This window comes from Cyprinodon tularosa, unplaced genomic scaffold (genome assembly GCF_016077235.1).
Source record: "Cyprinodon tularosa strain WSP-4 unplaced genomic scaffold, ASM1607723v1 ctg84, whole genome shotgun sequence".
Lineage (NCBI taxonomy): Eukaryota > Metazoa > Chordata > Actinopteri > Cyprinodontiformes > Cyprinodontidae > Cyprinodon > Cyprinodon tularosa.
The window spans coordinates 3,848,271-3,865,696 of record NW_024039607.1 but is presented as its reverse complement, the minus strand read 5'-3'; the positions used below and the strand labels follow the sequence as shown (position 1 = coordinate 3,865,696).

The 17,426-nt window shown below is 37.0% G+C and overlaps 1 protein-coding gene across 4 annotated transcripts in view; it reads right to left on the bottom strand.

Moving 5' to 3' along the window:
- Nucleotides 1–17,426, bottom strand: part of vti1a (vesicle transport through interaction with t-SNAREs 1A) — a 180,396-nt gene that overhangs the window by 159,979 nt on the left and 2,991 nt on the right. For all 4 annotated transcript variants that reach the window (XM_038272653.1, XM_038272650.1, XM_038272654.1 and 1 more), the window contains exons 2-3: nt 14,685–14,743; nt 11,458–11,568 (exon numbers count right to left, since the gene is read on the bottom strand). In XM_038272653.1, the coding sequence (XP_038128581.1) occupies nt 11,458–11,568; nt 14,685–14,743 (170 nt within the window). The remainder of the gene's footprint in view (nt 1–11,457; nt 11,569–14,684; nt 14,744–17,426) is intronic.

Here is a 17,426-nt window from a genome sequence, read left to right as displayed (position 1 = left end):
TTACCATTTTTTTTCTGCATTTTATCTTTAAAACGTAAACATGTTTTCCCCTTGTAAAGCTTTAAATAAGTGATATAAAAGTTTAGTAACATCCTAACTCGACCTGCATATCTTTATAAGGCTACTTATGAAACAGATACATAGGGGACAGGATTTAGAGAATGTTTTCCTTCTATTCACCTCAGTGTACCTGGAAAATAAACTGTTCAATATTTCAAGGTTGGCCAACTCTTTGGAAATGCATTAATTATCTCCCCAGGCAGACAAGAGGAAGCATTCCATCTGAAGCGTTTTTATTAAAGGTTGAGGCAGTCCAAACGTTCCCCTTGACCATGACTGAAGCTCCGAACAATACCCAGCAGATAACTGGAAAGCAGGAAGGGACAGTTGTATCCCCGTGACAGTGGGGCACGTGATTTCATTTTAAGATCTATAATGGAATAAATGAAGCCAGAAATGAGTCGGAAACGTTAAAGAATACTTCCATCTTCATTTTGAACCTTTTCAGACTCAATACATTTCTTCAAGTACTGTATTTCATATGAAATACAAAAAAAAAAAAAAAAAAAAAACAGTGACCGTATCACATTTTCAGATCGTGGAATAACAGGCATATTTACCAAGCTGACAAAAAGACTTGGTGATGATGGAGTGTGTGTTTCAAAAGAAACCATTGAAGGGTAGGGATGAATGGCATCTTTTCAGGTCCTTGGTGGAAGAATATTCAGCATCTTATAACAAATTAACATCAACATTACTATCCAAGTAAATTAGCCCTGCAAAAAAAAAAAAAAAAGCATCGCACAATGGCTCTCATGCCGTCAATAAAACTACCTTGACCACTAAAGACACTAAAAGATAGAAACTATGAGGAAGTCAACAATACAACTGATCAGGGCTTTATAATTAAAGGCTCCTAATTAACCTTATTTAGAGTCAAGGATTCTTCAGCAAAAAGGCTTTCACATCGAGAGTCTTTTGCTATTGAATAAAAAACATATAAAAGATAAGCATCTTAAAACACGAAATGTGAATTTCTAAAGTGAAACCTAAAATAACAAATTCTTACAATACCTTTAAACAATGATATCAAACTTCACATACTTTAGTTTTTGTTCTCCTAAACTAATTTTATTTTATAAATAGCAGACCAAGAAAAGAAAAGAAAATGAAGAAAGCACATGAAATCCTTATTTGAACGAGACATAAGAAAAGGGTTTAAGACAGTAATAAGTGGGATGAATTTGGCCTTTTGACTCCACTCCAACACCTCAAAGCATTTGGTAATATTGCCCATGTCGGTCCTTAAACAAAAGACATCCTTAGAGCAATAGCACCATCTACAGCAGAAGAGGCGGAACAGCCAGAATAGCCTGTAGAAGTAAAGGTGCATGGTGGTGAGCTAGCCAGAGCCTTAATAAGGCAACACAGATGCAGTATATACCTGGGAAGTGGAGAGATTATTTGCTCTGCTCAAATTGCACTTAATAATTTACAGTATAAACAATATCTATATGTTATTTAATCTCAATACAAAAATCAAAATACAATATGAAGGCCTCAGATATTCGCTCAAGTAATTTAGTGAACAAAGGATCTCATGAGAAAGGTTGGGCCTCATTCGAAGTATTTCTGCTGCCTCGTTTCAATTCTGCTTCCTAATGATTTTGCATTACAACTTTTTGAAAGGAAGGATCATAAAATGTACATGTTTTAAATCAGCTAGCTAGCCGGGGTTATCTCTGGATGAAATAAGCTGAACTTATATATTCATTTTAATTCCTTGCACATTTATCTTTGTGCAAATGTTACTATAAATCATTACATCTTTTTCAACCATTATATAAATATTCTTTATTCTCTAAATCTAAAAAAATGTGTCTTCATAAGACTATACTTTCACATGAAGTTATAAAAGACAAACACAAATATTCAGTGTTTGATGCTGCAGGTACTTACACAATATAATAAAATTTGACTTTTTATTTACCTGATTCTGACTGTGATGCTCGGCTGTATGTCAGAGTTGGAGGAAATAGTTGAGTGTTGTGCTAAGAAAGGTTTCCTTAAGAATTTACATCCTCAGTGTTGTTAACTGCACCTCAATTCCACTAAACTAGACGAGCAACAATGTGGTTTTCTATTCCTTCATGTATTTAGTGGGTTTTTTATATGAAACAGACCCCCAAATACAACGAAGATAATTGTTTATAATTTTAGTAGATCTGGATTTAAGTGATTTTTATTCTACCAGGAACGCAAAGCCAGGGAGGCAGGTGAAAAATGCAAAAGGAAGAAAAGGCTTAAAAAATAAAAATAAAAAAACTCCAGTATCTCTGTGAAAGGTACGCTTTGAATGCAGTGAACAGATTCCCTCTGGGAACCTACCTCAGCACTACACCGGTGCAGTGGGTCAAAGATAAGTCCGGCTGTGTAAAATCATCATGGCCATGCAGTGTTCATTGCATAATATAATCCAATCCAAAGTGTTTAATGTAGCTGACCGATTAATGTTAAACTACAGTTTGAATCCTGCCACACAAACAGATGGTTGTCAAATTCCTGTTGATTATTCTTTGCTGGTATTTGGCGCACACTGTCCAACAAAATTAGGAATGGAACAAAATTTGAAAGATTCCAGGAGAATTAAAATGTTAAAACTGGTTCCAATCAATTCCTGATTCTTTGTGTCTAACTCTACTCATGAAGGCCAAAGAATAAAGCCAAAAGTGCCAGGAAAAAGGGAACTATTAAAAGTTTATGTCACAGAGCACCATTCAACTATTTATTTTAACAGGAAAAGACAACGGCACAAAGAATCTACTACAAAAATGGCCATCTGGGTTTGAACTTTTGGCTCCAGACTACTCTGCACACCCAGAACCAAACACGGAAAAAGCATCAACATTAATTTCTAATTTCAAACGCTCCAACGCTGGAACAAAAGTCATAGAGGATGGTGAAAGCACAGAAATGCCAAGTTAAATCCTATTTTTATTAGACTTCGCTTAATATTATTTAACTTTGTTTAGTTCACTTTGTTTATTATTTCTTTTCTATCTAATATGTCAAAAAAAAACATCATTATTCTGTATTTGCCCTTATAGGCCACTAGGATGCACTCTATGCATTCTCTTTTCTTTCCTTATTTCTGTTCATTTACAGCACTTTGGTTGGCCTTGTATCTGAAATGTGATAAACTCGCCTGTAACTGACAGGCCGACAATGAGACTGTTTATCAAAGAAGCAACCAAAAGACCCATTCTAACTCTAAAGGAGCTACAGGTGCTGGTCATAAAATTAGAATATCATGAAAAAGTAGATTGATTTCAGTAATTCCATTTAAAAAGTGAAACTTGTATATTATATTCATACATTACATACAAACTCATATATTTCAGATGTTTATTTTGTTTAATTTTGATGATTACAAATGACAACAAATGAAAATCTCAAATTCATCATATCAGAAAATTAGAATATTACTGAAGACCAATAAAAACAAAGGATTTATAGAAATGTTGGCCAACTGAAAAGTATGAACATGAAAAGTATGAGCATGTACAGCACTCAGTATTTAGTTGGGCCTCCTTTGGCCTGTATTACTGCAGCAATGCGGCGTGGCATGGAGTCGATCAGTCTGTGGCACTGCTCAGGTGTTATGATAGCCCAGGTTGCTCTAATAGTGGCTTTTAGCTCTTCTGAATTGTTGGGTCTGGTGTATTGCATCTTCTTCTTCACAATACCCCATAGATTTTCTATGGGGTTAAGGTCAGGAGAGTTTGCTGGCCAATTAAGAACAGGGATACCATGGTCCTTCAACCAGGTACTGGTAGCTTTGGTACTGTGTGCAGGTGCCAAGTCCTGTTGGAAAATCAAATCTGCATCTCCAAAAAGTTGGTCAGCTGCAGGAAGCATGAAGTGCTCTAAAACTTCCTGGTATGTGGCTGCGTTGACCCTGGACCTCAGAAAACACAATGGACCAACACCAGCAGATGACATGGCACCCCAAACCATCACTGACTGTGGAAACTTTACACTGGACTTCAAGCAACGTGGATGAAGTGCCTCTCTTCTTTTCCTCCAGACTCTGGGACCTTGATTTCCAAAGGAAATGCAAAATTTACTTTCATCAGAGAACATGACTTTGGACCACTCACCAGCAGTCCAGTCCTGTTTCTCTTTAGCCCAGGCAAGACGCTTCTGACGCTGTCTGTGGTTCAAGAGTGGCTTGACACAAGGAATGCGACAGCAGAAACCCATGTCTTTCATACGTCTGTGTGTGGTGGTTCTTGAAGCACTCACTCCAGCTGCAGTCCACTCTTTGTGAATCTCCCCCACATTTTTGAATGGGTTTTGTTTCACAATCCTCTCCAGGGTGCGGTTATCTCTCTTGCTTGTACACTTTTTTCGACCACATCTTTTCCTTCCCTTCGCCTCTCTATTAATGTGCTTGGACACTGAGCTCTGTGAACAGCCAGCCTCTTTAGCGATGACCTTTTGTGTCTTGCCCTCCTTGTGCAAGGTGGCGATGGTCGTCTTTTGGACAACTGTCAAGTCAGCAGTCTTCCCCATGATTGTGTAGCCTATAGAACTAGACTGAAAGACCATTTAAAGGCTTTTGCAGGTGGTTTGAGTTAATTAGCTGATTAGAGTGTGGCACCAGGGGCCATCAATTTTGAACCTTTTCACAATATTCTAATTTTCTGATATGATGAATTTGAGATTTTCATTTGTTGTCATTTGTAATCATCAAAATTAAACAAAATAAACATCTGAAATATATGAGTTTGTATGTAATGTATGAATATAATATACAAGTTTCACTTTTTAAATGGAATTACTGAAATCAATCTACTTTTTCATGATATTCTAATTTTATGACCAGCACCTGTATAAAGATTGTTTGCAATTTGCCAAAATCGTCATCCTGGAAACAACTTTAATATTTGAAAGCATGGTGAGGACTGCATGGTGCTGTGGGGATGGAATTCTTCAGCAGTAACAGGAAAGCTGATCAGAATTTATGGGAAAAATGTGTGGAGCTTAATGCTGGAAATATGGAAGGAACTATCTTAGAGGTTGAACAGTTATTAAAGAAGCAAAGGTTCAACTTCAAGTAAGACAACAACCCAAAGCAACTAATCAACTTCATGTATTGTTTATTTTTTACCATACACTGTATATATCTGGATGCACTGTATATACATCATGCACCTTTTCCTCTTTTATGCACCTCCTGTTTGTTTACATGAGCCAATGTCACAAGTGTATTTCTCCATTGTGAGATGAATTAAGTTCTATTCTATTCTATTAGAATAACCAAGTGTAAGTCAAGAACTACAGATAAGAGTTTTCTTACTAGCATTAGTAAAAAAATATAACTTCCTTCCACTTTCAAATTCAGCAATAATTTGTTTAGATCTACCATTTTTTATTTGAAAATCACTTATTTGTAAGAGAGTAAATAAAAAAACAAAATAAAATTGCTCCTTTAGACTATTGAGCCTGTGTTTTATTCATGTAATAATAGATTATCAAATAAATGTTATATGGGTGCTTCATTTCGAGATGATCTTATATCATAATACATTTGCCTCAGTAATTCAAAGAGGTTCCACCACAAATCCCATCCTTTGAAACTGAACAAGGATATGGATCTTAACTCACAAAAAAAGTGCTGTTTTCATTTATTTATTTTTTTTTACACACATCAAGTCTTTCTCAAGAATTTAGGGAACTATACTTAGAATTTAGCTGGAGGACTGATCTTTTCACAGCCACCCTAAACAGAAAAATACCAAACAGCCAAAGACCAACAAACCTGCTTTTTGATAATTTTCTTAACTGCAAAAAAAAATAAAATAAAAAAAAGAACTGTGACTTTTTTTATTCACTTTTGAGACAGATGCTGCATCAGTCAGGTTTAATTTATGAACGTGGAACCACTGGTGTTTTAGTCTTTTTTGTGATTCATATTTTTGAAATTCTTATTTTTTATTTTATTTTCTTATATTACACTTTTAATGACATCGTTGTAGACTTTGAGTCCTCTTGGCTTGATAAGAGCTGATAGGAGTTGAGCCATTCTGCTGCCTCAAGCTTAAACCCTCTCAAGTAGGATTGTCCCATTCCTAGTTATATATATAATGTTTTCTTTTAAAGGATGGCATCCCCTTTTCTGCTTCACCTTTCAGACCCCTGCTGCCTCCCCTATTATCAGAATAAAGTTCTGGACCACAGCAACAAAGCTCATATATCCACCTTAGGGAGGCCTGTTTGATAAGTTGTCTTCCTGGATGAAATGGACGGGTTAGCGAGGTCGACTCTTGCCCCGTCTGGAAAGGAGCGGGAATGAGGTCTCAAGCTGGCACACCGGTGGTAGGAACACTTCAAACTGTGGGTGAATGAGAGGATGAGAGAGAAGGCTTAAAGGAGGGAGACACCCGTGGGAGGCCAGTGGGGGGTGGGAAGTGCAGCGAGATTGAGTAGTGAGGGAGTGAAAAGGCCTTGATATCTGCGGAAAGCACAACAAAGGCAGAGCTTTTTACATTAAAAAGAAAGGAGATTGCCTTTTTTCTACCAGATACCTCTTGAGCAGAGTGGCATGTCCTTCCTTGGCCTGTAGGAAGTAAGAGGCCAAGGCTGGCTATAGCATTTGGCCCTTCTGATGCACATCTGAGGGAAAGGAGGTTCTTGCCTTCTAAACACTTCCATCAATGAAACTAGTTCCAATAAGACATAAGTATATATGTTGGGCGTTTCTTGCTTACATCTGTGCTGCTAAGGCCACGACACTTAAGGTAAAAAGGGGCCGTTTACCCTAAAACAAGAAGAAATATGTTGTCTCTTATTTCTGCTGTGCATTTTATTATTGCAGGCTATGGTATGACAAACGGTGTGGAATGAGTAGCAAAGATAACTGAGAATTAAGTATTATTTATGTATGTAAGGTATCACAAGCTGGCATCATTTCCTGCATATGCTCCAAAGGGAAAAATAACTAAATATTGTGAGTAATAAAAATTTAGCACTAATATCCGCACACAGCAGGTGATAATTTCTGGATGATTAGTCAAGGTAAGTGAGGGGGAAAAAGGGCAAAGAATAATCATCTTAATCATCAATTAAGAGTCCATGGTGAGGAAAGCATCCTCTCTTGTTTCAGACACCCCCCTCTTTGATCTCAGTTCTTTTTTTTCATAATGGTGTGCTCATAAACCACTCATACAACATATCTTCATCTAAACAGGGTTTCATTATGCTTTATGTCTTTAGTTTGGATTTTTAACAGTTAAACGACTTTATGCAGTTGGAAATAAAAGCATCCTCCAGGTTCACTGTTTGTAAAGCTATAAAAAAGATTATTGCAGATGAATAATTACACATAAATTTTAGCAAGATTTTTACTTTTTTTTATCAGTATATTTTTCCATTTGGAAAAAAAATCTTAAATTTTTTAATAGTTTCAAAATTTTGAATTAAAATTTTTGAAAGATGATGCGGATAATAATCATCACCATGACCATCATCATCATTATTATGACAGAACAAAGCTACATTATGTCCATTATTGAAAGTATTAATATCCAGGTTTACTAGCCAAAAAAACAAAGCTGATTTATTTTTACATTTTCAGAAGATTATGTGGCACAAATACCGTTTTCTCAGTGAGAGGACAGGAAAGGTAGAATAAAGGAATTGGGAGAACAATAGTAAGGGTTGCCTCCAAAAGGGCAAACACAGCAGATGGTTGGTCAAATGTGCGTCCGCCAGGCGAAGTGCTGTACGATTTGGCACAAAAAAGACACTAGATTAGCAAGAGCAAGATGAGTATTACGAAAAGGACTGTCCATCAAGGCCCGGACGATGATGTGTCAGTAACTCCCTCCCGACTGAAACAATAGCAAACTTCCAAAAATTATTACATTACTGCATTTAACTCATCCCCTTGGGGAGCAGTGGGCTGCCATCGTGGGATGCCCGTGGAGCAGTGTGGGGTTTAGGGTCTTGCTCACCATCGGGGTGAGAACCACTGGCCATGAGAGTACGTGTGCTGGGCTGCACAGCATCCAGATTAAAACCACCAACAATGGTGATTTTTAAGTGGATGACCAGTTCAAGAGAAGAGATCCTGAAGGTCATCTCTGTTAAAGTCAACAATAAAGGGTGGATGATGGAATATGTAATGAAGGAGTGGCTGCAAGATTGCTATGGGAAGCGACCTGGAGGATTCTTTCGCCAAAAAAAGCATTGCTCGTTTTGGACGGCATGAGGGCCCATATCACAGATTCTCTGAAACCAGTCATTGAGAGCACAAACTTTATTCCAGCTGTGATTCCTGGAGGCACAACGAAGCAACTGAAGTCACTCGACATCCGTGTGATGTCGAGTGAATTCAAAGTAGCACTACGCATTCAGTGGGAGGCGTGGATGACGAGCGGCGATAAAGCATTCACCAAAACTGGGCGCATGCGATTTCAAGTTTGCCCAAGTCTGCTATTGGGTTCTGACAGCGTGGAGAAGTGTCCAAACATCCACGATCACCAATGGATTTGGAAGGGCTGGAGTGCTGCATGATGAAGAGGAGGGCCCCGCCACGGCCCTTCAGAGGGTTTTCGATTCTGACACCGACAACAAGGTGTAGTTTGGTTTTGAAAGAGACAGCGAAGGAGAGAAGTGGAGAGTGGATAATGAGGCCGATCTGAGCTTAGCTTTTAGTGGACAGGGGAAGACAATGGTGATGCAATAAATGACCAACTTTGCTTCTTGTTAAGGCCTAAGCTTCACCTTAGCCCAAAAGGTAGGCCGAATCTATTTTTTCTGGTGTGCTCTATTTTATTTTTATACAGTACATTTGCTACTTGTTTAAATAGCACAATACATCTTTCATACCTGTAATGATCGGTGGTTGTACCTATACGTAAAAAGTTATGCAAATATGTAGCGGTAGCTTGCTTTTCAATCTTTTAATAAATGGGATATGTTCCCAAACAGCCATCTTTTTCCTGAAAATCCCTTACTCATGAAAATCTCTTACACATGGTAATTAAACATGGAAACACCTGCGGCCTTTAGTCAGATGCGGATAATGTATGAACGAAACAGGATATTCCCCTAATTCTAGCTTCTCTATCTAATATTCAGGTGCGCCTTGTAGTACAGAAAATATGGTAACCAGCCTTAATATGGGCAATGACAAAGGTGAACTTGGTGAGTAAGCAGTGAACTTTGTTTTTTGGTTGCTTAAAACTCTAGGATAGGTCAAAACCACTAAGCTCTCCCAACACTGGAAAAGGTAGTAGAGCCAGTAGTGGCAATAGGGTTAATATTACAGACCTCTGTATAGAGAGTTACTTTATTCATTTTGAAATTACTATTACACCCTTTCTTCATCCAGATTATGACAGAACTGAAGGCGTATAGATCACTTTCTAGATAAAACAATATTAACAAAATCCAGATACTAAGTTTGAATTATACAGACAACCAAGAAGAAGAACAGCTTAGGAGTAGCTCTGACAAACGACTTGTCTAAACGGGTTGATGCTATAGAAAGTATTACCCATTTAGAGAAGCTTACGGATCAGAGTTCGCGCCTAATACGAAAGATGACTGTAGGATACTAAAAAAGATTACCACCCAATAACTATTTCAACCAGAAGGGGGCATGTTCTTGTGTTTTAAAGAAGTTATTGAAAATCTGATTTTGGACTTTTTTGCATTTATTTCTAAACTTAACAAAGTTAAATCCACAATATTTCTAGGATATATCAAGGTTATTAAAGGAAAACATGAAAGCACTTAAAAGCATAAAGAATAGATGTGAAAAGGAGGGAAATGTGATCATCTCAGTGGGGAGTTGGTCCAAGATATGCAGACTGAAATGGACAAGAAATATGGAAAGAGTTCGGCTGGATTAACATAATTCAAAAACGACATCAAGGTAGCGGGGAATGCTGGAGACGGTGTGGAACAAGCAAAGCCAAAGACCTCCACAATAATACTGCTATAATAATTACTAAATAGAAATATATGAACACATTAATAATATATTTGGAGCTAAACAAAACAATGTACCTCTGTGGTGTACCGACGTCTGACTGTAATGTTGGAGATGAAAGATTATTGAACATGTTTCTTGTTGAAAGTAACAAAGCCACCACTAAAACAAAAGTGGTGGAAAGTGGAATCCTCTACCGTCAGAATCCTAATCCATGAAATATATAGATATTGTAAAGTTGTTTATCTTTCTCTCTCAGGATGCAAAAGGTCCTATTTTAAAAATTTCTGGACTAACTGGACAGAATTCATAAAACCCTCTCGATCAGATTTCCTCTAAGAATGCAGTTAAAGTCTCAAATCCTGTTTTGTGATTTTAAGCATTTTGCCTCTGACTGTTGCATGTCGAGGCATGTTGGATTTTATATACTGAAGATACAAAAAAATTATAACAATAATAATCAAAAAGTAAAAAACAAGAAAATAAAAAGGTAGGATCCTGTATTGCCAACCAAGAAAAGAGTTGACATTATCAAAGCTATAAATCACATTATTTTCAAAAAGAACATTTTAAAATAGTTTTGTTTTTCTTATTCTGTCTGCTATGATTTCATATAACTAGATGCTCAACTGTCTATTGATTGCCTTATAGTAAATAACTGTGCCATAGAAAAAAAATTATCTTATATGGATTAATGGAATCAACACATTTCGAAACATGTTACAACTTTTCTAGGTAAGTCTGCTTGTACCATTTTTCCAAAATTTGAAAACCAAAGTTTAATATCCAGTTTGTTCCATTTCGTTTCCAACAAACCTAGATTTTTATGCAAGAGATCTGTTGTGTCAAGAGAAATCACACAATGAAAGTAATAGGGCATTATGTGCACATTACAAAAATCCACCACAGCTTACAAAAATAACACATAATGCAAAAGGAGAAAAGTTTTTCAATGAGATGAAGCATCTTGAGCATTTTTTGGGTAAGTATAGAGTCAAAGAAAACGACCCAATAGACTGGACTGTTCATTAGCTTTGACAGAGGTTTGAAATAAAGCACAAACATACAGTGAGTTATGAATTACTAAATAAGGCCAGACTCTGCTGCAACACAAGCTGCTCTCAGTTGGCAGTCCTTACAAGTTTTAGTATAAACTGAGAATTAACCTCAGTAGATGCACCGCTGGGCTTCTGTGCTCAGCTGTTGGTGTGAGTAAAAACGATTGTATGAATAAAAAAAGGTGCTTGGGTTTTAACAGCAAACTGTGATGCAAACTGACCTGATGGTGGTTGAAGGTTACAACCTTAAACATGGATTATGTATGATTTATTTTTTAACCATTTTCTAGACCATTTAAACATGTTGTGCATCTAAAGGAACTAAATGTATTTTAACCCTTTATGGATTCATGTTCATAATGGGTACAAACTGAATGGCATGTGATCTGTACTTACAAAGTCTTTCTCAAGCTTCTCCATCTCCTGTTTGTAGCTCTTCAGCCTGCTGTTGTACATGCCTCGGCTCTGGATGGGGATCTCACGCACCTCCAGGTCCATCTGCTCAAGCTAGAACCCACAAATAAAGATAATCAAAGCAAAATATTTCCATTTCCTCTCACACTGTAAAATACGTTTTCAGCAGGATCTTAAATCTGTTTTGCAGAAAGGAACAACCGATAATTTTCCTTGTCAAATTTATGGCATTAAACTTTGACCAACAGAAAGTATCAAGCTACATGAAGATTAAAAAGAATACCAGATAGGGCTGGGTAAAAAAATCGATTTAATCGATTTTGGATCGATTCCTTTACATTTTTTGCAAAATCGATGTCTAGGAAATGAGATTGATTCCTTTTATAGTGACGCGGGTGACGTTCACATTCAAATAAGCAGGAAAAAAGCTCTCAAGATGACTTCAAGCCAGATAGCAGCAAATATAGCAAATAGGTTGACTGAAGACATTAACAAATGGGGGCTGACCAGTACCACCCTGTAGTTGTTACAGAAAACGCTGCACATATGATTTGTACAGTGAAGATAATGCAGCTCATGCATGTCTGCTGTGTCCCTGCTGTGACACGTCTGCTCGGTCGAGTGAGGCTTCACTTTTTCACTTTTCACAAACAAGTTTGCACTTATTAGACAGTTTTGTTCACATCTCATGTTTAAACTGTCTGATTTACAAGTTTGCACTTGGTTTGATAGGAAAAAATAAAATACATGAGTATTTTAAAACACAGTTGAACCACCTTCATTATTGTAAAAACAGATCGAATCGAAATTAATCAATTTAGAACTGTATAAATCAAAATCGAATCGATTCAGGACTTTGGCGAAAATACCCAGCCCTAATGCCAGATTCTTTTTTTAATAATATGTCAAAAAAGTTGTGCATAAACCTGAGGTCTCATTCATAGCATTTGTTTCAATGTCTGACATGCTCTGTCCTGTCCAGGCTCTGGGGACCTACTTGGACATTTTAAGGGCGAGCCCATCACTTATGCCAACTTTCAGGTGGCTGAAAGTTGGCATGTACATTCGTCACTCAATCATAAGAAAGAAAAAAAGCTGTTGTGAAACATGCTTGCAGTCATTGGGCTTTGAGTGGCATTCAAAACTTTTATTATTTTAGAACATTTTGAAACTTGAAATGACAAAATCCAAAGGACACTGACTGTAGCCAATCAAGTCTGTATCCGACTCAAATCAATAATAAATCTTATAGAAAACATTCGAATTGGATTAGTCAAATGCAGTGCCATTTCATCGGGAGCAAGAAAACTTATTCCTTAACTTTTTTATTAAGTATATTAGATATTTTCTTACAGTTTTAACAACCCATCTCATACTGCTTTATACCTCAAGAAGTTTTAATTGTAATAAAAAAACTAGAAAAACACTCGAAGAGTGCCAAGACACTAATAGCTAATCTGGATCATAACCAAATTTAAAGTATATGTCCCTTGAGGTGGACCTTTGGTAAAAAAAAATCATTAAAATACATTCAAAACTTTTCAAGTAATCCTACTAACAAAGAAACAACAGTCTATTTTCTGTTGCTTTTTGTATTTTTGTCTACAGGATAATACTTCTGGACTTTTTGGCTCTGTTTACACTGCAGCCCGAAGTGACCCAAATCCGATTTTTTTTGGCCCATATGCGACCCTAGATCTGATCTTTTCATGACAGTCTGAACAACACAGATTCAATATTTTCCAATGCGACCCAGGCCACTTGGCTATGTGGTCCTGAATTCGATACAAATCTGATCTTTTCAAATGTGACTTGCGTCTGAACGGCCAGGTCGCATTCCTCCGAACTGAATGCCATTAATACCAGACAAAGGTCACTATTCTGGGTCTTGCTATGAAGAAGTGGCAAGAAAAACAACAATCATGCCGGACGATGATGCGGAGAGCAGTATTTATGTTTAACCATCTAGAAAGGATTGTGTTTTTATGGTTGGGGAAAGATCGCTAGATGCACTCCGGCACTACCATCCATGTTTACTTCCGTGAACACAGAGCACGCTGGCCTGTGATGTCATTGCGTCCTCTACTGCGCATGAGGGAAATGTCGTATGACTGCAGTTCACACAGGAGATCACATACAAGTCGCATATACTTGGAAATGTGAATGGCAATGCAAAAAACAGATTTCACAAAAAAAACGGAATTGAGCATCAAGGCCTGCAGTGTGAACGTAGCCTTTGAATCCGGTGCTGAAACTGTCAATAGTTACTGCTGCCACCATCTGGTTTAGGGAGAACTGCTTGTTCCCACCAAATGTCCCTTTCTCACAATGTTAGAAAATCCTTTAGAAAAAAATCCAAAATGGGGATCATTACCAAAATTTAACGGGTTGTTCCTTTGCATGAGGTCATCTTATGGTAAAAAATTCCCAACTTTAAAAATAATACTGCTAACAAACTAACATATAAACATAACACCATTAGAAGAGGATGGTACTCTATTAAAAAGTAAGACCATCCAGTTGTGGAGGTGGTCATATTGCCTTCTATAGGAGCGACATGAAAGAGCTTTAAAAATACTTTACATTTAAAATTTTAAAGTAATACTATACAGCTTCAGCAACATTATCTTCCTTATTATGCCCCGGCGCTGACAATAATAACAAAATATCTCCTGCTCATGTCACTCAGCTGTGATAAAAGCAGCAACAAAGTAGAGCAGCTCTGTAAATAAATACAGCATCAAAATATGACATGAATGGGCCCAACAGTGTCATAGCGGATGAGAGAGAAGTACATATGATGCATTGGTACACTGATCTCTTCTCGGCAGACTTGGAGGAAACTAATCACCATGCCATAACGAGACAACTGCAAAAACAATTTGTCTCAGTCGGGTGACTGCTTATTTTTATTTATTTTTTTCTAAACAGCAACATGAAGTCTTCCACCTCAAGATAATGGCTTGAAATGTGTCATGAGGGTGTCACTTAAAAGCAGATTACCGGGAAGCATCATGTGAGGAGGAAGCCTCCTTTCCGCCATGTGAAGTGCGTGCATGTCTGCATGTCATGTCAGCACCAGAACGATACAGGTGCAGTCGTCTGGTTGCTGTGAAAACTGCCCCACCCCCTCAGCCCCCCCACCCCCTTTCCACTAATTTATAATTTAGAAAATAGGAAAGGGAGAAAATTACTGATCAAAGACATACCAGCTCTCTGACTTCTTCAAGCTGTTTGTCGACATTTAGAACCAGCTGTGTCTTCTCCTCTGAAAGAGAAAAAAACAAAACATTATTGATCAGCCGATGGAGGAACAGAGCTTCGTGACAACAGCCAAACTCCCCCACAACAGGGGAAGAGACGGGGTAGAGCAACAGAAAGACAGCGGAAAGGAACGACACACGAGGACACATTTGAAGATATATTTACACATTCTCTCCACACGACGAGCCAACATTTGATGTCTCTTAGTTAAGGCGTGTGTGGGGGCCTTTGTTGGTTTCTGCTGAGGAGCACTGAGATGCCTCATGCCAACTCAAAGGGATGGGAGGTGTCAGCTTTGCTCACTTGCCAGAGCTATGAATCCCGCTCAGAGTGATGAACCCTCTGTTTCCAGACCTAACCCCATGGCTGCTCTTCTGCTTTACCCATAGAAACTCATTAAGACTTCAAGTTCCAGCAGTTATTTATGGCAGCAGCACTCACACTTTGTTTGCAGGTGCTAAATTTGTCTTTGCTGTAAAATTAGCTCTTAGTGCCACAATCCCTTCAAAGAACATCCATAGAATGGGCTGATGGGTTAATTGGTGTTTAAGGACTTCTTCATTAAATCTAACATTTTTTAATAAAATAGAGGTTTAAAAAAAGAAGAAGAAATAAAGTAGGACAGACCACAACTATTTGAACAGTTATTTACAATGTAGCAGCATTTTTTTTTATTTGTTTGATGGAGTTTTTTTGTATCCCTTATTATTAGTCAATGGTAACCAACAGACCAGGCAGAATACCCCATAGATGTTCCTTTAATCAACTCAGATCAGCAAATATCAGGTCAAATACTGAAACAAATACAAAATTTCTATTGTTGTTTTTTTTGCAACAAAAGTAAGAACTGCCACCTTTATCAGTCACTATTTATTACATGTACTACTATTTATGGGAGCAATATTGTTGCAAAATGATTTGCACATGCTTGTGGAGAGTAGTGTGTCTGTATCTCGATTTGTGAGCGTGATACGGGACTTGAAAATGTGCAAATTAATCTGGAAATGTGTCAGCAGATTTTGTGTGTCTGTACATCAATCTGCAAATGTGTAAAACTAGTTGTGTGTCTAATCCAGTTTGCAAATGTGTAAAAAAAAAAAAAAAAAAATCCACAAATCTGTATTCAGATCTACAAATGTGTACTAAGATTTGCAAATGTGTAGATCAATCTGTAAGCACACAAAGAAACACTTATGTCTAAAGTGATTTCGCTTCAAGACTCAGAAATACAGACAAATCATGTTATGCTCTATTTGGGTTGCTCTTATACTTAATGGCCTTCTTTAGAGTCTCTATGCTCCAGTTAACACTTATTTAATAAAATACTTGACAATTATTTTATTAACTGATTAATCACGATTAATCTGATTGTTTTTTTCTCTTAGTTTTATATATATATAAAATCCTTCAGCATATGTATATTTCGTTTGTGTTATAGTACCTGGAAGGCAATAGTACTTCAATTCATAAGAATTATAGAAGTTAATTTGTAAGAAATAACTTATTAGATTTATGTTTCATGTTTACCCAATCAGGAGGACATAAGTGAAACAGTTCAGTCTGATACATGTATCAAACCATTTGTACACTTTACAAGTTAACATTATAAAAATGTCAGATTGAAATGTCAAAATAAGAGTAAATAAACGGGTCAGACCTTAAAGAAAGCCAACAAAAAAACAATATGTTTGAAAACAAACTGAATATCCTCATTAACATCACTATGTTTTCTATTAATGGAATAGACAGGACTTGCACATAATAAAGAGAACTCCAGCTTTTTCTTCTGAACTACTCACAGGCGCTGTTCATGTCCCCACATATATTTTTCATTAAACAAACCCATAATCACTAGAAGTATCTGTCAAATTTTAAGAATATTTTCAAATATTTAAACAGAGACTCAAGCAAACTTCTAACTCAAAAGCAAAGCCTACGCTTTATCAGTTGTGGACTGGAATATTGTAACAAAAAAGCCAACCCTAGATCTTCATTTATTATGGATCCATGAGCCAAGATTACCTTTTGCCAGTTCTCAAATACATTTTTAAAACCTGTGTCTAACCTCACAACGTACACAGTAAACAGCCAGAGGCGATGGAGAGAAAGGTGAGATTGTGTGTCTCTCTCCAGCTGAAGGTGGAGGGATGTGAAATATGTATAGAAATTTAATGAAATTACAAATTGATGACAGACAGATGAGGAGTTTTGCAAACAGTAAAGTAAATAAAGAAGAAAAGGGTGGACCATTTTTATCCAACCCTAATTTAACAGTTTTAGTAGTTGTTTCACTGCATGAAATTTGAATTTTTATTCAAACAATTAACACAGTAGATATAGTTGTATACTCGGTTTTAATTATGCATTCCGAGTAAGAAAACTCCCAATGACAGGATATAAACATCGAGAAGCAGGAGCTCAAAAAGGTATCTGACAATTAAAATATAAAATCCTAAATTGCTTTAGCATCTGTAAATAATATATACTTCCAAATATATATTAAGTATTTATATCTCAACACAAACATACGAGCCGAGTGCAGACAAGTAGGGAGAAGTTTTCTACGGTTTCTGATGGGTTGTAAACAAACATTGTGATTTCCAGTTCATTTTTTGCATCATGCTTTGCTTCTGTTACTCTCTATCTAGGTGCCTCACTGCAGAAACTGAAATTGCGAGAGCATATTT